Source organism: Narcine bancroftii, chromosome 9 (genome assembly GCF_036971445.1).
Source record: "Narcine bancroftii isolate sNarBan1 chromosome 9, sNarBan1.hap1, whole genome shotgun sequence".
In the NCBI taxonomy this organism is placed as follows: Eukaryota; Metazoa; Chordata; class Chondrichthyes; order Torpediniformes; family Narcinidae; genus Narcine; species Narcine bancroftii.
Window position 1 is genome coordinate 491,787 of NC_091477.1, and position 24,244 is coordinate 516,030.

Here is a 24,244-nt window from a genome sequence, read left to right on the forward strand (position 1 = left end):
TCAGTCCTGGTGCATTTTGTCATGAGCTGAGCGTGTCATGACACTACATTACATCAACACAACCCCTGCCACATTCCCACGGACACTTCACTCAGGAGCAAGGGAAGAGCTACTCCACAAGCCCTCCATGGTGGGGCCACACTCTGCTTCATGCCAGACAAAGCTGGTGCTGGTGGGCAGTGTGTCTCATTTGGGTGACTGGGAGTGGTGCCCTGGGCAAGCGCTCCAGGCATGGATTGGGCACAATCCTGGAAGGCTCTTCAAAGATAGGCAAGTTGGTAGAGCTTTGAAACAAAAAGGAAGGGTGGGTACTATAGGTGTCAAACAGTTTGCAGAAGATACAGGAGCAGGTAATAGAGATAAATCATGGAGAGGGGTGAAGGGAATAATGTTATGATTGTAGGGAATTACAACTGCCCTTATATTAAGTAGGATTGTCTTCATGTGAATGGTGTAGAACAGGGGTTTTTAAACTTTTTCTTCCCACTCACATCCCACCTTAAGCAATCCCTTACTAATCACAGAGCACCGATGGCATAGGGATTACTTAAAGTGGTCTGTGAGTGGAAAGAAAAAGGTTGGGATCCACTGGTGAAGAAGGGTGTAATTAGAAGAGCTCTTGGTCCTACTCATTATAGTTCAGGGGGAGGATGGTGACCTTTGAAAAGAAATCTATTATGTGTGGTCACAATTTTAAATGTGATAAATGCCCTGAGATGTTCTTTGGCTGCCAGTGAGGCAAGGGAAGAGACACCTGGGGTGATGCTTCGATCTTCACATAGAAGGCACCATCTGGAAGCTGCGTGACCTGCTGTGATTCTCCAGCACTTCTCTGTCCAGTTAGAATCATGAGAGAAATAGATAGGATAGATGGTCAGTAGTTTCTATGCAGGGAGGTGAAAAGTTTATAAAGCAACTGAGGGATGGCAGTATATGGTAAAAGGTGACAGAGGAGGAGAGTGGGACCAGTAGGCAGTTTAGTGGAGTAAGGGATGAAAATAGGCAAACCTTTCGGTAGGCAATTTGGTCAGCCCAGACAAGTAGGACGAGTTTCTGAGCTGTACGACTCCTCGATGGGGATGGGAGGTTAAAGAGCAGATCACTGGCAGCACAATGTGGATTTCAGTGTGTCTGCTGTTTAATACCAAGCAGCAAGACATGCAGGGGCTTTGACTCTGTGGACAGAGCAAGGAGAACAGGATGGTGGTTTGCCTCCCTGGTGCCAGGGTCCAGGATGTTGCTGCTCGAGTCCAGGACATCCTAAAGGGAAGGGAGACGAGACAGAAGTCGTGGAACATGTAGGTACCAATGACATAGGGAGGAATAGAGAAGAGGTCCTGAAAAGTGAGTACAGGGAGTTAGGTAGAGAGATAAAAAGAAGGACCGCAAAGGGAGTAATCTCAGGATTACTGCCTGTGCCACGCGACAGTGAGAGCAGGAATAGAATGAGATGGAGGATGAACGTGTGGCTGAAGGGGTGGAGCAAAGGGCAGGGATTCAAGTTTGTGGATCACTGGGACCATTTTTGGGGTAGGTGTGTCCTATACAAAAAGGACTGGTTGCATTTGAACCCCAGGGGGACCAGGATTCTGGCGGGGACGTTTGCTAGGGTTACTCAGGAGACTTTAAACTAGAATGGCTGGGGGAAAACCAAATGAAGGAGAACAGCAAGGAGCAAGTTAGAATGCAATCAGAGAGAGCTTGTAGACAGTGTTTGAGAGGGGGGGGGGGTAGGAAAGGCAGGTAATAGAAAAGGGGGATGCTCTATACGAAGATGGACAGAGGTTGATTGCAAAAGATCATAAGAGAGGTGTTGGTAAAGATAGGGGCATGCAGGAAGTTAAAAGTGGGAAATCTCTAAAATGCATATATTTTAATGCTAGGAGCATTGTAAGGAAGGTGGATGAGCTGAAGGTATGGATTGACACTTGGAAGTATGAAATGGTAGCAATTAGTGAAACATGGTTACAGGAGGGATGTGACTGGCAGCTAAATATTCCTGGATATTTAGGTGTAATAGAACCGAGGGGGGAGGGTGCAAGAGGGGGTGGGGTTGCACTAATTGTTAAAGAAAATATTACAATGGTGCTTAGGTGCGATAGAATAGAAGGCTCGTCCAGGGAGGCTATTTGGGTGGAATTGAGGAATAGGAAAGGGGAAGTTTCAATTATAGGGGTGTATTACAGACCACCGAATGGGGAACACAAATTAGTAGGGAGATAGCAGATATTTGTAATAAGCACAGGGTAGTGATTGTGGGGGTTTTAAATTTTTTGAATATTGATTGGGAAACCCATTCCGTGAAAGGGCTGGATGGGTTGGAGTTTGTAAATGTGTGCAGGATAGCTTTTTACATCAATACGTGGAGGTATCAACTAGAGAGGGAGCTGTGTTGGATTTACTGTTGGGGAATGAGATGCATCAGGTGACAGAGGTATGTGTGGGGGAGCACTTCAGGTCCAGTGATCATGGTGCCATTAGCTTCAAGGTAATTCTGGAAAAGGATAGGTCTGGGCCCAGAGTTGAGGTTTTTGAGCGGGGAAAAACTAGGTTTGAGGAGATGCGAAAGGATTTACAAGGGGTGGATTGGGACAATTTGCTTTCTGGGAAGGATGTAAGAGAAATGGAGGGTCTTTTAAAGGAGAGATTTTAAAAGTACAAAATCTTTATATACCTGTTAGGTTGAAAGGCAAGGTCAAAAGTTTGAGAGAGCCATGGTTCTCAAGGGATATTGGAAACTTGGTTTGAAAAAAAGAGGGAGTACTCCAATAAATATAAGAAACAGGGAAAAAAAGATGTTTGGATACTATATTGAATGTAAAAAGAATCTTAAGATAGAAATTAGAAAAGCTAAAAGGTATGAGGTGGCTATAGCAAGCAGGGTGAAAATAAATCCAAAGGGTTTCTACAAATATGTAAATAACAAAAGGAAAGGGAGAGACAAAATTGGTCCAATAGAGAATCAGAAAGGACAAATGTGTGTGGAGCCAAAAGAAATGAGGGAGGTCTGGAACAATTTCTTTTCCTCAGTATTTACTGAGGAGGAAGATATTGAACTGTGCAGGGTAAAGGAAGCAAAGGGAGTATATATGGAGACTATAATGATTAAGAAAGAGGTAGTACTGGTGCTTTTGAAACATATAAAGGTGGATAAGTCTTCAGGTCCTGACAGGATTTTCCCCAGGACCTTGAGAGAAGTTAGTGAGGAAATAGTGGAAGCTCTGGCAGTGATTTTTCAAATATCATTAGAGACGGGTATAGTGTCGGAGGATTGGCATGTTGTGCATGTGGTTCCTTTGTTTAAAAATGGTTTCAGGAGCAACGCTAGCAATTATCAGCCTGTAAGTTTGACGTGTGGTAGGTAAATTGATGGAAATCATGCTTAGATAGTATATATAAGTATATGGAAAGCCAGGTCTGATAGGAGGCACTCACACAGATTTGTGCATGGAAGGTCGTGTTTGACCAATCTTGTTGAATTTTCTGAAGAGGTGACTAGGAATGTTGATGAGGGTAGAGCAGTGGTTGTTGTCTATATGGACTTCAGTCAGGCCTTCGATAAGGTTCCGCATGGGAGGTTAGTTAGGAAGGCTAAGTCCTTGGGTATTAATTTGGAGATAGTCAAATGGATTCAACAGTGGTTGGAAGGAAGGTGCCAGAGAGTAGTAGTAGATAATTGTTTGTCAGGATGGAGGCCGGTGACAAGCGGTGTACCTCAGGATTCGGTATTGGGGCCATTGCTGTTTGTCATATATATTAATGATCTGGAGGATGGGGTGGTAAATTGGATTAGTAAATATGCAGATGATAATAAAATAGGGGGAATTGTGGATGATCAAGAGGGTTTTCAAAGATTGCAGAGGGATTTAAACTGCTTAGAGGAGTGGGCAGAAAGATGGAAGATGGAGTTTAATGCTGATAAGTGTGAGGTGCTTCATTTTGGAAAGAATAATCAAAGCAATGTGGTAAATGGGAGGGCGTTGAAGAATGCAGTGGAGCAGAAAGATCTAGGAATAACGGTGCATTGTTCCATGAAGGTAGTAGCGCATGTGGATAGGGTGGTGAAGAAAGCCTTTAGTATGCTTGTCTATATAAATCAGTGCATAAAATATAGGAGTTTGGAAGTAATGATGAAACTGTACAAGGCATCGGTGAGGCCAAATTTAGAGTACTGTGTGCAGTTCTGGTCACCGATTTATAGGAAGGATATTAACAAGATAGAGAGAGTGAAGAGAAGATTTACAAAAATGTTGCCTGGGTTTCAGCATCTGGAACACAAGGAGAGATTGAGCAAATTAGGTCTTTCTTCCTTGGAACGTAGAGGCTGAGAGGGGATTTGATAGAGGTGTTTAAGATAATGAGAGGGATAGATAGAGTTGATGTGGAAAGGGTTTTCCCATTGAGAGTAGGAGAGATGAATACAAAAGGTCATGGGTTGAGAGTTGACGGGCAAAGGTTTAGGAGTAACATGAGGGGGAACTTCTTTACTCAGAGAGTGGTTACTGTGTGGAATGGGCTTCCGGGAAAGGTGGTGGAGGCAGGGTCAATTTTGTCATTTAAGAAAGAGTTGGATGAGTATATGGATGGGAGGGGGATGGAGGGATATGGGCAGGGTGCTGGTAGGTGGGATTAGAGGAGGGTACTTGGATCAGTGCAGACTAGAAGGGCCAAATTGGCCTGTTTCCGTGCTGTAATTGTTATATGGTTATATGAAGCTGGAAGAAGGGAGAAACCAAACTCCAATAATCTCCTTCACAAAACAAACCTTCAAAAGGAAACAATGCATCTTCACACACAATATCCCACTGACAGGCCTAAGGATTAACAGAGATAGCTCGTTAACATTGTAATTCTGGAACACAATATGTTTTTAAAAAGTTATCCCATAACCTCAATTATTTTTTCCAATTCTGAATCTTTCATTATCAGGGACAACTGCATGAACTGTTCAGTGTAAAAGTTAACATTAACTGAATAAACCATTTAGCACCCATCCAGGCCCTTTGGACCCTACAGCGCAAACAGCACTGATAGAACATGGAGCAGTAGAACATGGAGCAGTAGAGCACAGACTCTAGTATTTGACATTTCCACTTGGAAAAACAACACTGTCTGTCTACCCCATCAATGCCTCCCAGAATTACCATAATGTATAGGAGCAGAAGTAGGCCATTTGGCCCATCAGGTCTGCTCTGCTATTCCATCATGAGTTGACTCATTTTCCCACTCAGCCCCACTTCCCTGCTTTCTCCCCATATCCTTTAAGACCCTGAGCTTCAGATACCTATCAATCTCTGCCTTAAATACACCCAACAACCTAGAAAAGGGAGAAAGTCCAAATATACAACATTGACTGCATTTCCTTATCCAACCTGCTTGTGGTTTCCACAAAAAATTGTAGTGAGTTAGTCAGGCAAGATTTTCCCTCAAGGAAACCATGCTGACTTCAGCACACATCTACAGGAACATCATAACCCCATCCTTGACAAGTGACTCAAACAACTTCCCATCCACTAATCTCAGGCTAACAGCTCTATTATTTCCTTTTTGCTGCTTCCTCCCTCCCTTTTTAAACAGTGGAGTGACCTTTGCAATTTTCCTGTTCTCCGGAACCATGCCAGAATCTAATGACTCATGGAAGATCATTACCAATGCCTCCTTCTTTCAGAACCCAAGGGTGCATTCCATCTGGTCCAAGAGACTTATCTACCCTTATACCATTCATCTTCCCAAGCACCTTCTCTCTGGTGATCATGACTGCACTCACCTCTCTTCCCTGACACCCTTGAAAGTCAGGTATACTGTTAATACTTCCACAGTGAAGACTGATGCAAAATTCTCATTCAGATCCTCTGTCATCTCTTTGTCTCCCAGTACAATTTCTCCAACATCATTATACATCGGTCCTACATCTATTCTGGCCTCTCTTTTACTCTTAATATACTTAAAAAAAACTTTTAGTATTCTTTTTCATTTTATTTGCTGACCTCCTTTCAAAGTTCATCTTTTCCTTCCTATTGACCTTATTTTCCATCTGTAAGCTTTTAAAAGCTTCCCAGTCCTCTACCTTCCCACTCATTTTTGCTTCCTTGTATTCCCTTCCTTTTGCCTTTACTGTCGCTTTGACTTCTCTTGACAGCCACAGTTGTGTAATTTTTAAATTCTAGATTATCTTCTAACTTCTGGCAGAAACTCCAGCCATTCCTCCTCTGCATCCATTCCTCCTCTGCATCCTTCCTGCTAGTGTGCCCTTCCAATCAACGTTGTCCAGTTCTTCTCTCATACCTGCCATCCCATTTGTTCCACTAGTATACTTCAGAGTTAGTTTCCCCCACTCGAACTGCAGGGTGAATGAAATCAAACAAAACATGGAAAACATTCAGCAGGCCAGGCAGCATCCGTGAGGAAAAGGTTCCTCCATTCCTCCCTCCGTGGATGCTGAGGATTTCCTGTTTCATTCATGACTTTCTCATGGGTTTGTAGTTTCCCCTTCCATGGACAAACTCTCCATCCTCATGAAGAAGGACAGTGTAAGAGAGCAGAAGGAAGAGAATGCTCGTGTACGTGGACACTTTGAGATCAAAAAAGAAATGATGCTGGGTTGTTGGAGGAGGATGATTACCCTGGGCCAGGTGGGATAGATCCCAGATTCCTGAGAGCAGCAAATGAGGAAATGGGTGGGGGCTTGACAAAGGCCTTTGCCCCCTCACTGGCAACAGCTGAGGTTCTCAGAGAACGAGACTGGCTAATATTGCACCATGATTTAAAAAGGGAAATATGGAAAACACTGGAAATTACAGACTGGTAAAACTCACATCAGTGGTAGGGAAACTATTGACAAGGATACTTAGAGATAGGATTTACACACATTTGCAAACACATGGCCAGAAAGGTTGAGCCACAGAGGAGAAGAGGTGACCCGCTAGAAGTTCATGGACATGAATCAGGTGGACAGCCAGCATCCTTTTCCCAGGGTGACAATGGCCATTACCAGAGGACGTCTGTATAAGGTGAGGGGAGGAAAGTTTAGGGGAACTGTCAGTGGTAGGTTTTTTTTAGACAGAGAGTGGTGGGTTCCTGAAATGCATTGCCAGAGGTGGCGGTAGAGGCTGGAACAAGGGACATTCAAAAGACTCCTCGATAGCCACATGCATGTAAGAAAAATAGAAGGTTATGTGTGTGAGGGAGGGAAGGGATAGATTGTTGAGTAGGTTTCCATAGATTGGGACAGCAGGTAGGCCAGAGGGCCAGTACTGTGCTGGAATGTTCTACGTTCTGCTGAATAAGGACAAAGAGGTTTATAAAATCATGAGGGGCACTGATAGGATAGAGTCAGAACCATTTCCCCAGGTCACACACCAGAGGACATGGGTTTAAGGAGGGGGGAGGAGGAAGTGTAAGGGAGAGGTGCAGGGCAAATATTTTACACAGAGAGTGCTGGGTGCCAGGAGCAGTGGTGGAAGTAGATACAACAGTGGTGTTAAAGAGGCTTTTACAGACATATAAATATGAAGGGGTTGGAGGGATATGGATCGGGTTTGATGGGATATTATGTTCGGCACAGACACACTTGGGGCCTGTGTGGGACACGTATTTGTGCTGTACTGTTCTATGTACTATGACTTCATCTTAACCTCCCGATGTCTTATAAAAGAAGCTATGTTTTAAGGGTCACGTCCCACCCTAGTCACTATCCCTCCTCACTTCCATCACAGTCTCATCTCCCCCCTCTAGTCAGACAGAAGACACACAAGCTTGAAAACACAAACCACTAGATTTAGGCTCAGTTTCCCTCTTGCTGTTCGGATTCTTTCCATGGACCTCCCATTAGTAAACACTGATGTTTTACACTTTCTCTTCCACACTTTACCCTGTATCTTGCTTTTATTGTGCATTGTTGTACTATGTATAGGTTGACTTGCCTGGATAGCATGCAAAACAAATTCATTCAATTTATCTCAATACATGTGACAATAAACAATTTAACAATCTGAAATGCAGGCAAATGGGACTAGCTCAGGAAATTACTTTGGTCAGCATGAATGGGTTGGGCTGAAGGGCCTGTTCCTGAGCTGGAAAACTCCCTGACTATGACAATGCTCTGGAGAACTCTGACAATTGTGCGCACTAAGAGAGCGATCCCTCATTATTCACGTGGAAGAGACAAACTTATTCTGAATTGTAAATCCCCCCCAAAGGCAGCACAGCCTATCAAATTTTTGTTTCCTCACATTTATATGTCTGCCTTTTGGCAATTATAAATTCATGTAGCACGTTAAATAATTCAGTCTTCCTTGGGGTTGACCATCTCCCAATATAGCATCACCCCAAAATTCAACTTTTTCAAAATGATAAATCATAATTCCCAAACTTTCATGGGTCAGATCATCTCGTGCACCTTTTACAACCTGTAGCTCCCTTCTCTGCAACGTAAAATCCACTCTGTCTCTCTCCTGGCTCTGAGCTGAAACAGCTACTCTATTCCAGTCTGTACACGAGTTGCTGGTCCGATGAACATTTCCTGAATTTTCTGTTTCTGCACCAGATTTCCAATTCTGGAGCTGTTTGATTTTCCTCGAACTATGGATCGAACAAACTGCCTAAATTTCTGCATGATCACTACTTAATATTTCACAATCTCAGCTCGTTAAGTTACACTGATCTGACGTGACCTTCACACACAGACCTTCTCTTTACATGGTTATATACCTGTGGTTTTTCTTTTACATTCCTTGTCCATTTATTTTCAAAGAGCCTCTTTCCCTTTTACATTTTCCTCTTACTTCTTTTCAAATATTTGAAACCTCTCCTTGTGTTGCTCCAGTTATGTTGAGGACAAGAATTTATAGTCATGGCAATACATAAAAGTGCTGGAGAAACCCAGCAGTTCACACAGCATCTGCAAAAAGTAAAGGGGAACCAACGTTTCGGGCCTGAGCAAAAACAGGCAGGGGCCTGAAAAAAATGGTGGGTGGAGACGAGAGGAGAGAAGGGAGGGCCATGGGGAGAAGGAAGCGCCAAGGGAGGAGGGAGGGCCATGGGGAGGAGGACAGGCCAACAGGTAAGAAGTCATAGGTGAGTATGGGTGGGAGGACCAAGAGAAAAGTGCTGAGGTGATGGGGAGGGGTAGCTCAGTGATAGGGGAGGGAAGGGAAGGGCAGAGGGCGGGAGCTGGAGGAAAAGAGGGATGGGGAAAGTCAGTGACTTGGGGGAGGGGTTTAAAGGAAACCAGAGAGATTAATGTTAATGTCGTTGGGTTGTAGAGACCCAGACGAAATATTAGGTATTGTTCCTCCAACTTGCAGGGAGCTTTAATTTGGCAGGTGCATGAGGCCATGGAGAGTTCCATCTGGGCACTTCTTGAAGAGCTCAGGCCCAAAACATCAGTTCCCTTTCACTTCCCATGGGTGCCGCGTGGCCTGTAGAGTTTTGCAGCACATTTATATATTGCACTCAACCAGCATCTGCAGTTTCCTTCAATATTTTTATTGCATTGTTTGACTGGTTTAATGTATCTTAGATTTTGTACTTTAAATGGATGGGGGGGAGGTAGGGAGGGTGGGATGAGAGGAGGGAGGGGGGGAGAAAATGACACTGTATATATTTGAAAAGGAAAATGTATGTATCATGGTCAATGTGTGTATGGTGTGAAAAATAAAAATAAAAAAAAAAAATATTTTTATTTCGGTTTCTGATAATGAGTGGAGTATAATCATCAGTTCTGCTTCTTTGTTCAACATCTCTCCTTAACAATACAGCTGTTTCCATTATTCTATTATCAGTGCCGAAACAATCGGTCTTCTCTCCTCCAGCCGTTCTCATGTCCACCTTCCTTCATCCACGGTGCAGCACAGCAACAGGACCTGTGGCCCACCCTGTCTGGACCAACCAATCCTTTCAGCGCGAACATGATCCATACCCCTACATTCCCTGCCTGTTCATGTACCTCTTAAACATCACAATCAGATCTGCTTCCACCAGCTCCACCCCTCACCTGAAACCACGGCCCTGTAGCATTTAATGTTTCCTTCCTGGGGAGGACTGACTGTCACCCATCAATTTTATTTATTTCTATCAGGCCCCGCCTAAAAAACAATCCAACAACACTTTCAACTCACTTTAAATGTAAATTTTATATCCCCCTTCCCCTTCCTCCCCCTCTGCCCCTTCCTCCCCCTCCCTGCCCCTTCCTCCCCCATCTCCTCCCCTGCCCCTTCCTCCCTTCCCTGCCTCTTCCTCCCCATCCCTGCCCTTTCCTCCCCCCTCTTCTCCCATGACCCTTCCTCCCTGCTCCCTGGCCCTTCCTCCCTCCTCTGCTCCCTCTGCCTCTCCCTCCCTCCTGTTTATTCAGACACCTGCCTGTTTTTACATTCCTGACGAAAGGTCCAGGCCTGAAACGTTGGTTTCTCTTCTCTTCCCATGGATGCTGAGTGACCTGCTGAGTTTCTCCAGCATGTTGTGCATTACAAAGAAACATTTTCTGTTCTGCAGTTCAATAGGATGTAGAAACTTACCAGGTCTCCCATCGTCTTCAGGGAGCAAAGAGTAACCAACATTTCAGGCCTGGGCCCTGCATCAGGGTAGGAGCAGAAAGCAGGCGTGCCTGAATAAAAAGGTGGGGGGAGAAGGGAAGAAGGGGCAGGGGGAGAGCAAATTGGAGGAACAACACCTAATATTCTGTCTGGGCCCTCTCCAACGTCAAGCATTAACATCGACATCTCCAGCTTCTGTTCGGCCCATCCGCACACTCTCTCTCATTCCCTGTCCCTCCGCCCCTTTCCTCCAGCTCCCCACCTCCTTCCCTCGATGCAGAGAGCTACCACCTCCACCATCATCTCTTCTGCTCGGATATCAACCTATGACTCTTGCCCTTTGGCCTGTGCTCCTTCCCCTACCCTTTGTCCCTCCTTCCCCCCTCCTGCTTCTTGCTCACACCTTGTCGAATGGCTCAGGGCCAAAAAAATAACTTAGGCTTGAACCCATCATCCCCTGGGGACTTATCCACCTGCTGAATCATCACCTCTACACCATTAGCCTGCTCTCTGCAGGGCTTCCCACACACTAACTGGGAAGGAGATTTGTACAGGCTCTTGCCCTGAAACATCGATGATTCCTTTCCCCATAGATTGTTTCTGACCCACAGACTTCCTGCAGCAGCCTTCTGCTCGGGATCCCTGCATTTGCAGTCTCTTGGACAGATCCACTATCTTCACTGACCTGTTTATTTCACACAGTTGAAGTTCCCACTACTTCACTCTCAGAGGCTGGTCCTCACAGTATAGGCCCTACGGCACACAATGTTGTGCTGACCAATAGAAATCTACTCAACAAACTAAACTTTCCCCACCTCCAATACCAATAACCCTCTATTTTTCTTGCATCCATGTGCCTTTTAAATGTCCCTATTGTCCCAGCCTCCACCCCCACCCACCACTCCCTGTGTTAAAAAAACACCCCTGATGTCTTCCTCAACTTCCCTTCCTTCACTTTGTACATGTGTCCTCTGGTGTTTGCTGATCTTGCCCTGGGAAACAGGCGTTGACTGTCCACCCTATCTATGCCTCTCAGAATAGTCGCCACTCATCCTCTTTCACGCCAAAGGAAAAAGCCCTAAGCTCTGTTGACCTTGTCTCATAAGATAAGTTCTCCAATCCAGGCAACATCCTGGTAAATCTCCTCTGCTCCTCTCCAGAGCTTCCACATCCTTCCTGTAATGAGGTGACCAGAACTAAACACAATGCTCCAAGTGTGGTCTCACCTGAGTTTTATAGTGAGTTAATTCTCATGCCACCCACGGTTTCACTTTGCAAGTGCAAGCTCATTGTCACATGTGCAGTGAGAGTTTGTTTAGCGAGCAATCCAGCAAGTCATCCCGTACATGTTGTGTTCCACTGATCTACCCACCTTAAGGGAGATTCCTTGGGAGTGGCGACTCCATACCCCTTTGAGTCGAGATTCCCTCCAACTTTCATGGTGTCACAAGGTCTCCTCTGCTCGATGTATTCATTCATGGTTGACTCCAGGAGGTAGGCGTACTTTCCTTTCGACTTCCTCACACGTGTCACCCCCTCCTCTGTGGTTTTAACAAAAACCGATGGCTCAGCAGACTTCATGTACGCCCACATCTTCTCAAAAACAGCAATCTTGGATCTCTAGAGAGACAGAGGGAAGGAGTCACCACACAGTCTTCTCAGAACCCTGCATACCTGTAGCTGGTGATCCCTGTTACAGGAGAATGTTCAAGCATTGCTCCTATCAACCCTCACTCAGGGCCCCCATTCAGAATGTCAATGTTCACAGCTCAAGAACCTCAAATGTACAGGGTTTGTGTCTGCACTACCCCCGGGACAATCCTAGCACTGACCAAGACAAGTCTGCACAGGGCAAGTAGGATAAGTGCAGTAAATGTGTGGCTTACAGCAAATTGTGGAGAAATGGGCTCTGATTCTGGCCGCAGCAATAGGGTAGAGCGAGCCATTCCATTGGCAAGGACTTCACTAGATCCTTGCAAGAATCAGACACGGCCATCACACATATAAGGATGTGAAGAAACCTTTTGACTAAAGAAGTAAAACACAAAAGTCTGCAGGCACCGTGGTTGAAGTTAAAACACGATGCTGGAGAAACTCAGCAGGTCAAACTGTGTATTTTATAGAGCAAAGATACAGATACAGAACCAATGTTTCGGGATTGTGCCCTTCACCAAGGTATGAGTGAAATGTAGGCAGGCATCCAAGCCAACAGCCACCTGCCTACATTTTGCTTACATCTTGGTGAAGGGCTCAAGCCTGAAGTGTTAGTTCTGTATCTGTATCTTTGCTCTATAAAGTTCACTGTTTGATCTGCTGAGTTTCTGCAGCTTTATGGTTTTACTTTAAACTAAAGGAACAGGAGTTTCAGTAAATCAGGAAATGAGGAATGGAGGCAGAAGATAACAAAATGAATCCCAAGGGACTAAAACCAACCAATGCCCAACAGTCTTTTGCTGCATCTGCCTTTTGACAGCTGAGTTGGACAGCTTGAATGGCAACAGTGGAGTGAGACAAACAGAGATGTGGCTTCAGGGTGTCTAGGTCTAGGTGCTCAACATTTCATCTTATACATCCAACAGAACACACACAGTGAGGGAGTATCAACCAGGTAAGGGTTCTGAGTGATGTCATGAAATCAAGATAGTGAGTTGTGATGTGTGATTGGTTTGAGTTGAAATCATGAATAGCAGTGGACAGGAGACATAGGTGAACTAGTAACTCTCTCTGTGCTGGAGAACCCGGCAGTTGGGCAACATCAGTGGAAGGAGAGGAATGGTCAATATTTCAGGCTGGATCCCTGTGTGTCTCCAGTTTTCTGTTCCACTGCAACGTCTCCTCAAGACATACCGTCTTTCAGGAAGTTGTTCTCCTCTAGACGGGAATTTTCTTTCTCACTGCTCCCTCTCTCTGGGATAAATTCTCCCAAAGATGCTGCTCATCTAAAAGAGTCTCATGCACAGCCAGACTGAGACCAACAACACCTCACCTTATATCTGCACACCCTCCAAATTAATATCGAGTTCTCTGGCTTTTGTTAAACTCCCCCCCCACCCCAACTTTTTTCCCCAGCTCTGTCTCTGTCCCTTTTCCTTCTGTCTCCTTTCACACAGACAAAATCAATTCTCTTCCCTCCCCTTATCAAATCCAATTAACCCCTTTTGTTGGTCTGGACTCCTTCCCCAGCCGACACTGTCTGAATTCTGAGATTTCCTGTTCTTTGCTTATTCCGTGAGGAAGGGCTCAGGCCCGAAACATCAGTCATTTATCAAGACCGGCCGCGTTCCTCCAGCATTTCTGTGTTTTTACTACAATCACAGCATCTGCGACTTTTGTGTTTCATTTATGACTGAAAGAGTGTTTGTTGTTCCAGATTCCAGCCTATGCAGTCTTTCAGGTGACTCTACGGGTGCTGTCATGTTCAGGCCCCCAAAATGTGACCTTCTCGATGGAGTAGAGCATAACAGGCAAGATGGAAACTGGCATGTACTGGACCAATCAAACTCGCTAGGATATTGTAGAAGAATTTGTGTTGTGAGTCAGGAGTTCTTCTTAGAACAAGTCACAGAATCTATCTGAGATTCGCTAGTTTAGATGTGGCCATGGAGAATGAACAAGGTTAAAGGTCCTTTGGGTGAGAGTGGCTGCAGTTTGAGAGAATTTCAGATGCAGCTGGAAGAAGATCACCACAGAGCAATACCCGCCCCCCCACCCCAGTCTTCAACTTAGTGATGTTACCATGGCCAGCAGTTGTCCCCAAGGTGGGTTGGGGACTCAAACGGAAACTAGTAGCTGGATGAACAGATATCAAACATCTGGACTATAACCCTCAAAGGGAATCAATCCCAATCAGAAGGATTGTTGAAGAAAGAGGGAGACATGTGGTGAACACATCAGGTTGAGGCCAAGGTGGCATGTCAGAGGATTTGACATGTAAAGGTTCAGAAGGAAGAACATTGATTTAGAGAAAACTTGCCCTCAATATCAAATAAATTGTCAGAATTTGTAAAGCAAATGTTAAAAATGGCAAACTTCTTGAGGAATTCAGCAAGTTAAACAGCAGCAATGGGGAGAACATTGTCAATGTTCCAGCTAAGGACCTGATGCAGGTTTCGACTCAAAAGATTGACAGTTCCCCTTCCAGCCTCCAAGGCTGCTCGTCTCACTGAGTTACTCAGCAGTTTATTTTATTTCTAACATCCACAATCTCTTGTCCCCAGTAAGAAGTATTAAGATTGAAGGAGTGCAGATAAGATTTACTAGGATGTTGCCAGGTCTTCAGGAGTTGAGTTACTGGGAAAGATTAAACAGGTTAGGACTTTATTCCTTGGAATGAAGAAGAATGAGGGGACAATTAATGAGGTTTATAAGATTGAGGGGTATAGACAGAGTAGATGTGAGCAGGATGTTTCCACTTAGATTGGGGGAGGTAATTACGAAAGGTTATAGCTTGAGGCTGAAAGGGGAGAGGTACAAGGGGAACATTAGGGGAAAGATTCTCACTCAGAAAGTGGTAGGAGCATGGAATGAGCTGCTATCTGATGTAGCAAATGCAGATTCAATCTTGAGTTTTAAAAAAAAATTGGATAGATACATGGATAGGAAAGTTTTGGAGAGCTATGGAATGAGATCAGGTCAGTGGCACAGACTGGAAGGATCGAATGGCCTGTTTTTTCTGTGCTGTATGTAACGTTCTACGGTACTGTATATAAATAGGAGGAAGGCAGCTAAGATTAGTCTGGAGCCTCTAGAGAACAAAGCTGATGAATTAAAACATAAAACAAAGAAATGGCAGACATGGCAAATCAATTTTTGCATCATTGTGAAGGATCCTTCAGGAAGATTTGGAGATTAGCAGGATGAGGGGGATGTTGTAGAAACCATGAAAGGAAAGGTGACAGAAATTTTCTGATCAGTGACCACCTCCACCTAATGAGATTCCTTCCCGTCTCCATCTGCAAGTGACTCTGAGAACCAGCCCAGGCTCTAGAAGCCCCACCAAGGGGAAAGATCCTCAAACACAGCAACGTAATGACAAGCTCACCCTGAAGAACTCTTTGGTTGATCCTGCATCAAGGGTTCCATAGGCAATCTCCGTCTGCTTTGCCAGGTCCTCAGCACTCTCAATCGGTGACACCATCCGCTCAACAGTCAGGAAGGCAGCGAGGTTAGCAGTGTAGGAAGAGATGATGATTAAAGTGAAGAACCACCAAACTCCACCAACAATGCGTCCTGACAGAGATCTAAACACAAACAGGAGATGGGGGTCAGGAGGTGTCATGAAACAAAAGAGAAGAACAAAATCCTTGTCTGCTGCACCCATTTTCTATGATTCTAGGAATCCAGTGACCCTGAATCCAGTGACCCCGACCCCAGTGACCAATGACCCCAGTAACCCCAACCTCCAGTGACTCCCAGAAACCACTGACTCCAATTGACCCACAGTGACCACCGACTCCAAGTAACTCTGACCCCCAGTGATCTCTGGCAACTGCTGACCTCCATTTATTTCTGACCCCCAGTGACCACTTGACACATTGTGAACTCAGACACCTCTGGTTGAGATTCCTCTCTGCTTGGCCCCTAACGTGAGCGCATGCAGTCCAGAACCAGGGAAGACCCTTGCCCTCCTCACCCCTGCAGCCAACCTCAAGGTAGAACATCTGGGCTGGTGTACGCCAGTGTGAAATGGAGTGTGGTCGCTCTCTACTTCACCGGTGGTGGGCTCTCCCTTCCTGTATAGTCAGATGAACCAGGGTTAGAAGTGAGTAAAATCACAAAATGCTGGAGAGACTCAGCAGGTCAAACAGTGTCCTTTATGTAGCAAAGGTAAAGGTACAGAACCGACGTTTCGGGTGGTCAGGGTGGGACAGTACACAAGGCCATGGACAGACATGTAAGTGTGGGAGTGTGACTCAGAATTGAAATGGTTGGCTACTGGGAGGTCGCTGTGGTTGCGAATGGAAAGGAGATGATGAGTGAAGCAATCACCCAGTCTGTGGGATATTATGATGTGATGTGGAGAAGGTCAATAAAGGAGCACCAGATGCAGTAAGTCAGTTCTCTGAATGTACAGGTGAAGTGTTGCTTCATGTGAAAGGCCTATTTGAGGCCATGAACCATGGTGAAGGAAGAGGTGTGGGCATAATTGTGGTAACTCCTGAGGGCACAGGGGAAGGTGCCGGGGATGCGATGGATGGGGAGGGAATTGCGGAGGGAGGGTTAGAAGTGAGGGGGCAGCTGTCCCTCAACATCCAATGACCATGGGACCAGGATGCTGAAAATGGTTGCTCCGCCTACCATCTGACCCGTGGTGTTTCCCAGGAATGGCAGGGAGTGGGGGGTGGGGGAGGCATTTGTTCACTTCTGGCTACTCAGGAGAGCAGACATGAAGCTGGGCAGGAGCCATGATCTTTGAATCCTCTTTGGCTGTAGGGGAGGTGCCGGAGGATTGGAGAATGGCAAATGTAGTCGCCTTGTTTAAAAAAAGGTAACAGGGAGAATCCTGGGAATTATAGACCAGTGAGTCTTACGTCAGTGATGTGAAAACTATTGAAGAAGGTTCTTAAGGACAGAATCTATGAGCATTTGGTGAAGTACAGTCTACTCAAGGATAGTCAGCATGGCTTTGAGAAGGGAAGGTCGTGCCTCATGAGTCTAATTGAGTTTTTTGAGAAGGTAACAAAATTAATTGATGAGAGTCGGTGGTAGATGTGGTCGACATGGATTTTAACAAGGAATTTGACAAGGTTCCCCACAAGAGACTCATCCAGAAAGTCACAAGTCACGGATCAGTGGAAAATTAACTGCATGGATAAAAAATTGACTTGTAGGAAGAAAACAGAGAGTAGAGGTGGAAGGAAATTATTCTGCCAAGGCTAGAAGAGAGAGAAGGGATAGAATTAGATACTCACCACAAGGGAAGAAATCAAAAAGGGCTACAGGCTAATAAATTACTGGGAGAGGATGAATTTCCACCCGAGTTTTACAGACAATTCAAAGAATTATTAATGCCCCTTTTTTAATGGTTGTCCTGGACCAAGCTGTGAGAACTCAGACCCTCCTGGAGTTATTCTCAACTGTGATTATTACAGTGTTACTAAAATAAATAGGGACCCACAAAAAACTTCATCATACAGACTAACATCCCTGTTATATGCTGATTATAAGATACTAGCAAAAGCATTGGCTAATAGGTTAGGACAATACTTGCCAAAACTGATACATGTGGACCAAGCAAGATTTGTGAAAAGAAGGCATTCCTCAAATAGTCTAGGAAGATCTAATATAATAAACATGGCTAAATTTGAATGAAATCCAAGTATTACAGTCTCCCTAGATGCAGAAAAAGCATTTGAGTATTTGAAATGGCCATTTTTATTTAAAACCCTGGAAAAATTTGGTATTGGCAGAACATTTATAGATTGGATAAAATTTTATACCATAAACCACAAGCTAAAATAATAACAAATAATCAGATGTCAGCAGTGGGTAGATCGAGCCGACTGGGATGCACCCTGTCCCAAGCGATTTTCACTTTAGTGATTGAACCACTGGCGGAGATAATAAGAAGGGACCTGGATGTAAAGGGGCTTCACAGTTGGGTAAAAGAAGAACAAAATCGGTCTATTTGCCAATGATGTGCAATTGGACCCATCAGAACTGGCTAAATCTTTGGAAAAGTTACACTAGAAAAATATGGAAGAATATCAGGGTACAAAATAAATATGGATGGGGAAGTCCTGGACATGGCCTCAAGATCCAGGGTAATAGATTTAGGATGGAGATGAGGAGGAACTGCTTTTCCCAGAGGGTGGTGAATCTCTGGAATTCACTTCCCTTTGAAGCAGTGGAGGTGATGTCAGTAAATATATTTGACAAGATTGGATTTTATAAACTTCCTTAAGGCCCCCCCACCCCCCCCCCCACCCCCCGGCCTCCAGAGAGCAAATGGCCCACCTCTCTTTGTAACTCCAGCTTTCGAATCTGGGGAATATCCTGGTGAATATTACCTGCTCCCTCCCACTGAACAATATCCTTCCCGTAACCAAGTGTTATATAATCAAGATAATGTGAACTATTTTGTAAACGCGCAAGAATACATCCTTCTCACTGTAGTAACTGTAGTGCACCACTGTGGGTGTATGTATGTGTGTGAGAACAGTTTCCTGAGATGGTGGAAGGCATCAGTAAGTCTCTTCTGTTGTTTGAATCTTGCATCTTTGTTATTTAAGAAGACTCCCAAGCAACTCAAGAGACATAACATGGTGGCAGCAGGATAAGAGAAGAATAAAGCCATACAATTGATTGTCAGTAAGTCATTGAAATATGAAGGGGAAGAAGAGAAAAAACACCACTGAAAAAAATGGCTGGAGAAACAGCAGTGATGGACGGGGAGGCTGAAGACATTGTTGAATCGTTTAAAAAGTTTCAGCAGAAGTGCAATTTACCATTGAAGAGCAGAGGAGAATGACCGTTCTCTACTTCTCTGGACAGGGGAGCGAGGCCTTGACTTATTTAATAGCTGGGAGCTTACAGAGGAGGAGAAAAAATATCCAGACCAGATATTTGGAAAGTTTGCTTTTCACCTTGAACCCAGGTCTAATCATAGAATTAAACGCTATGTTGATCACTTCTTCACTAGACTAAAATTGTTGCTGCAAAATGCAGATTGAAGGATATAGAGGAAAGATTAGTTGATCAACTAATATGGGGGAGTGCCCATCCCAGTGCAAAAGGGATAGGGAAGGATAGCTTGAAGCCAGCCGAAGCTATAGACACAGCCAGAGACTTCGAAGCCACGAGGATACAAATTAAATCCCTATCTATGCAGATCCGCCCACAGCAAAGAGAAGGAAGGGTTGATGCTATAAAGAACACAATCAGAAAAGTGCAAACCCCCAAGTCCTACAGGAAGTGTGGCAGACAAAAGCCCTTCAATGACCGAAACAAATGCCCTGCATACGGTTCTGAATGCAGAGCCTGTGGTAAAGAAAACCACTAGGCAAAGATGTGCAAGTCTGGGATGAAGAAAACAGGAATACCAGTGAAGAAAGAAGACAAGGAGAAGATCCACCACATAAAAGGAAACAACAATGAGGATTCCGACACTCAGATACTGGACATAGAATCTATACACCTTCACGAGCTGTTGGATGAGATGAAAGAAGAAAGCGAGTTGCACACAAGGATCCAAACATAGAGAACAGTCCAGAACAAGCCTACGATATTTAACCAAAAGGTGAAACTGGATAATAGATCACAAAGCAACGTCCCTCCAGTCAGACTCTACCGCCAGATGTTCCCAGAGAAGATAATAAAAGGGGATTTGTGCATTGGAAACAGCAAATGTCACTTTAATGGCCTATAGTGGACCCATGATCAGGCATCTAGGGAGAGCTAAGATCAATGGCTACCATAAGGAAAAGAACATCTGTTGTATGTTCTACGAGGTAGATGCAGATGGACCAGCAATTCTAGGTCTGGATAGCTGTCGGGAGTTGCAGTTGATCTCTGTCAATTATCAGATACCGACAAAAAAAAAATATTCAAACGGGTCAACAGAAACACACACAAAAAGAGGAAATGATTTCCTCAGAAGTACCTGCCAGGCCACAGCACCCAGTGGGAGCAGACTTGTTCACTGAGAATCAAGAGTGGTATTTAATAGTAGCCTGTTATTACTCTACGTTTCCATTTGTCAAAAGGATGAAAGACCTGAGAGTGTCAACTATCACGTCAGAAATGAGAGCGCTCCTTGCTGAACAAGGAATATCCGAGAAAATAAAATGTGACAATGGAACACAGTTCACGTCACAAGAATTCCTAGAGCTGGCTGCAGAGTATGGGTTTGTTATCACTACTTCATCCCCATACTACCCCAAAGGTCATGGGTTCATTGAAAGTTTACACTGTGAAACACAGTAGGCAAAATCAAAGAAGACCCATTCCTCGCTCTTCTATCATTATGAGCAATACCTTTTAGGGCTGACATGAAATCCCCGGCACAATTCTGCCAAGTGAAATACACCCTCCAGAAGACCAGGAGGAAATCAGAAGACTGGCTGACACGCAAAAGGAAGGACGCCAGGATTCTAACAAACATGCACAAACATTGCCAGAACTCTTCAGAGGGCAGCATGTGCATATTCAAGAGGCAACACTGAAAACATGGGACCCCACCAAAGGTCATCAGAGAAACCGAGACACCAAGATCCAAGTCGAGTCAGACTCTGGCAATCAGCTGAGGAAAAACAGAATTCACATCCGGCCAACACAAGATGTGATGAAGCAGAAAGCTTTAATACCAGCAAAGCCTCCAACACCACTATCAAGTGAGGTATCAAGTGAAGAGACCACAACTACTAACAGTAGTGAAACATCAACGCATCAGTTGTCAAGTGAAGCACAACAAGTTACATCACCGACACGTGGACCAGCAACACAGAGCCCAGTGGTCAGAGCCAAATCCACAAGATGGCGAAGGAACATACTGCTACCAGTCCGATATCATTAAGACCTATTTAAAAATAGTTGTGTAAATAAATGAGTGTACAAGTTCAGTTACTTAATTTGCACTGGAAAAAAAGTGATAAAGAACACAACATTTATCTTTCTCTTGAGAAGGAGGGATGTTATATAGTCGGGATAATGTGAACTATTTTGTAAGCGTGTAAGAATACACCCTTCTCACTGCAGTAACTGTAGTGCACCACTGTGGGGCATATGTGAACAGTTTCTTCAGATGGTGGAAGACATCAGTAAGTAAAGTCTTTTCTGTTAATGAAATCTCGCATCTCTAAGTAATTTAAGAAGCCTCCCAAATGACAGAGATATAACACTGAGCATGCCCAGTTTCAGTTTCCCTGAATGTCACTCCGCCCCTGAGCTCAGCACTGCCTTGGTGTAAAAACGGATAGCATCTCAACGGCTGAGGTGGAAGTGAGGACCAAGGCAGCATCTGATGGAATGGGTCATCAGGCAGTGGTGGCTAAAGTGCTGTCACTGGAACTGGGGAATCTTCACTGGTTGGAGTTACACCCGGCACAGAGCAAGGTGGTTGTGGTGGTTGGAGGTTAATCGCCTCAAACCCAGGCCCATCTCCTCAGGCAGTGCCCTGGCCCTAACCATCAGCAGCTACTTCATCAGTGAGTGTCAGGACAAGATTGTGACGGTCACTTCAAAATATTCTGTCCCATTTACAACTCCTCAAGTAACAAATCAATCCACATATGAAGGCAGTGAGACCAGGCCTATACCCTGACTAGGAAGTGATGGTCACAGCTTCCTTCCTTGCACAACAGAGGAGCCTGTTGATTAACCCACTTCAGTACATCTTTATCTGTTCATCATTTCCAAAACTCTCTCCACAGATGCTACTGGGACCTTCTCCACGTTCTCACAACACTACGGATTTCCATTTCATCCAGAAAGTGGTGAATAGTGGTTAACATACACTGGCATGGACACAGGAACTAATGGGTTAATATACTGCCATGGACAAGGGGACTACTGGGTTAACACACAGTGGCACAGACACGGGGACTAGTGGGTTAACACACTGCCATGGACACAGAGACTAGTGGGTTTACACACACTGGTATGTACACAGAGACTAGTGAGTTAACACACTGCCACAGACAAGGGGACTAGTGGGTTAACACACACTGCCACAGACACGGGGACTAGTGGGTTAACACACACTGCCACAGACACGGGGACTAGTGGGTTAACACACACTGCCACAGACAAGGGGACTAGTGGGTTAACACACACTGCCACAGACACGGGGACTAGTGGGTTAATACACACTGCCACAGACACGGGGACTAGTGGGTTAACACACACTGCCACAGACACGGGGACTAGTGGGTTAACACACACTGCCACAGACAAGGGGACTAGTGGGTTAACACACACTGCCACAGACAAGGGGACTAGTGGGTTAACACACACTGCCACAGACACGGGGACTAGTGGATTAACACACACTGCCACAGACAAGGGGACTAGTGGGTTAACACACTGCCACAGGCACGTGGACTAGTGGGTTAACACACACTGCCACAGACACGGGGACTAGTGGGTTAACACACACTGCCACAGACACGGGGACTAGTGGGTTAACACACACTGCCACAGACAAGGGGACTAGTGGGTTAACACACACTGCCACAGACAAGGGGACTAGTGGGTTAACACACACTGCCACAGACAAGGGGACTAGTGGGTTAAAACACACTGCCACAGACAAGGGGACGAGTGGGTTAACACACACTGCCACAGACATAGGGACTAGTGGATTAACACACTGCCACAGGCACGGGGACTAGTGGGTTAACACATTGCCATGGAAACAGGGACAAGTGGGTTAACACACACTGTCAAAGATACAAGGACTAGTGGGTTAACACACACTGCCACAGACACAGGGACTAGTGGGTTAACACATTGATACGGACACAGGGACTAGTGGGTTTACACACTGGCACAGACACGTGGTCCAGTGGGTTAACGCACACTGGCACAGACATGGGGGACTAGTGGGTTACTGCACACTGGCACAGACATGGGGACTAGTGGGTTAAAAAACACATTGGCACAGACACGGGGACTAGTGGGTTAACGCACACTGGCACAGACATGGGGACTAGCGGGTTAACACACTGCCACGGACACTGGCACTAGTGGGTTAACGCACACTGGCACAGACACGGTGGCTAGTGGGTTAAAACACACATTGGCACAGACATGGGGACTAGTGGGTTAAAACACACTGGCATGGACACAGGGACCAGTGGGTTAACTCATATTGGCACAGACATGGGGACTAGAGGGTTTACACACACTGGCACAAAAGGGATTAGTGGGTTAACACACCCTGGCACAGACACGGGGACTAGCGGGTTAAAATACACACTGGCACCACACGGGGACTAGTGGGTTAACACACACTGGCGCAGACATGGGGACTAGAGGGTTTACACACACTGGCACAAACTCAGGGACTAGTGGGTTAACGCACCCTGGCAAGGCACGGGGACTAGTGGGTTAACACACACACTGTGCTTTTGCTAGGTAAACATTAAATAATCATTCCATACTTGACAACACAGCAATAAAACAAGAGGCTTCAGAATATTTTTTTTCCTCAGGTGAAAAAGTATAAATTGAGAATACTCCAAGATTGATAACTGAGTGTCAATATTCCCACTATATACTGAACATAAACGGATGTCTTATATACATTGGAATATTAAAAGTTCAGAGAAGTGGTGCACACCAATGCCAAGGCGTCCCCACACACAGCAGGTTCAGCCCCGCCAGGGCGTCCCCACACAAAACAGGTTCAGTCCCACCAGGGCGTCCCCACACACAACAGGTTCAGCTCCACCAGGGTGTTCCCATAAAAACAGGTTCAGCCCCGCCAGGGCGTCCCCACACACAGCAGGTTCAGCCCTGCCAGGGCATCCCCACACACAGCAGGCTCAGCCCCGACAAGGTGTCCCCACACACAGCAGGCTTTCGTTGATGCTTTGGACAACCGTTTGCCATTTGTTTTAATTTTCCTCAGAACAGAGATGAATGTTTCATTATTTTCTGTTAGTCCTATATTAAAGAGTGTGTGATGGGCTTTAATACACCACATGGTGCAGAACTCAATTCCCTGCCCACTTTGGACAACTCAGAGCACATAAAAGGCGAACAGCTCAGCA

General features: G+C 45.2%; 1 protein-coding gene across 8 annotated transcripts in view; it reads right to left on the reverse strand.

Moving 5' to 3' along the window:
• The window catches only part of LOC138743094 (glutamate receptor 1-like), a 114,780-nt gene that overhangs the window by 18,659 nt on the left and 71,877 nt on the right, over positions 1-24,244 (reverse strand). For 7 of the 8 annotated variants that reach the window (XM_069897918.1, XM_069897920.1, XM_069897917.1 and 4 more), the window contains 2 exons: positions 15,574-15,772; positions 11,905-12,152 (listed from right to left, as the gene is read on the reverse strand). In XM_069897918.1, the coding sequence (XP_069754019.1) occupies positions 11,905-12,152; positions 15,574-15,772 (447 nt within the window). Of the gene's footprint in view, positions 1-4,765; positions 4,815-11,904; positions 12,153-15,573; positions 15,773-24,244 lie in introns of all 8 variants that reach the window. The other variant, XM_069897922.1, reaches the window with a different exon arrangement.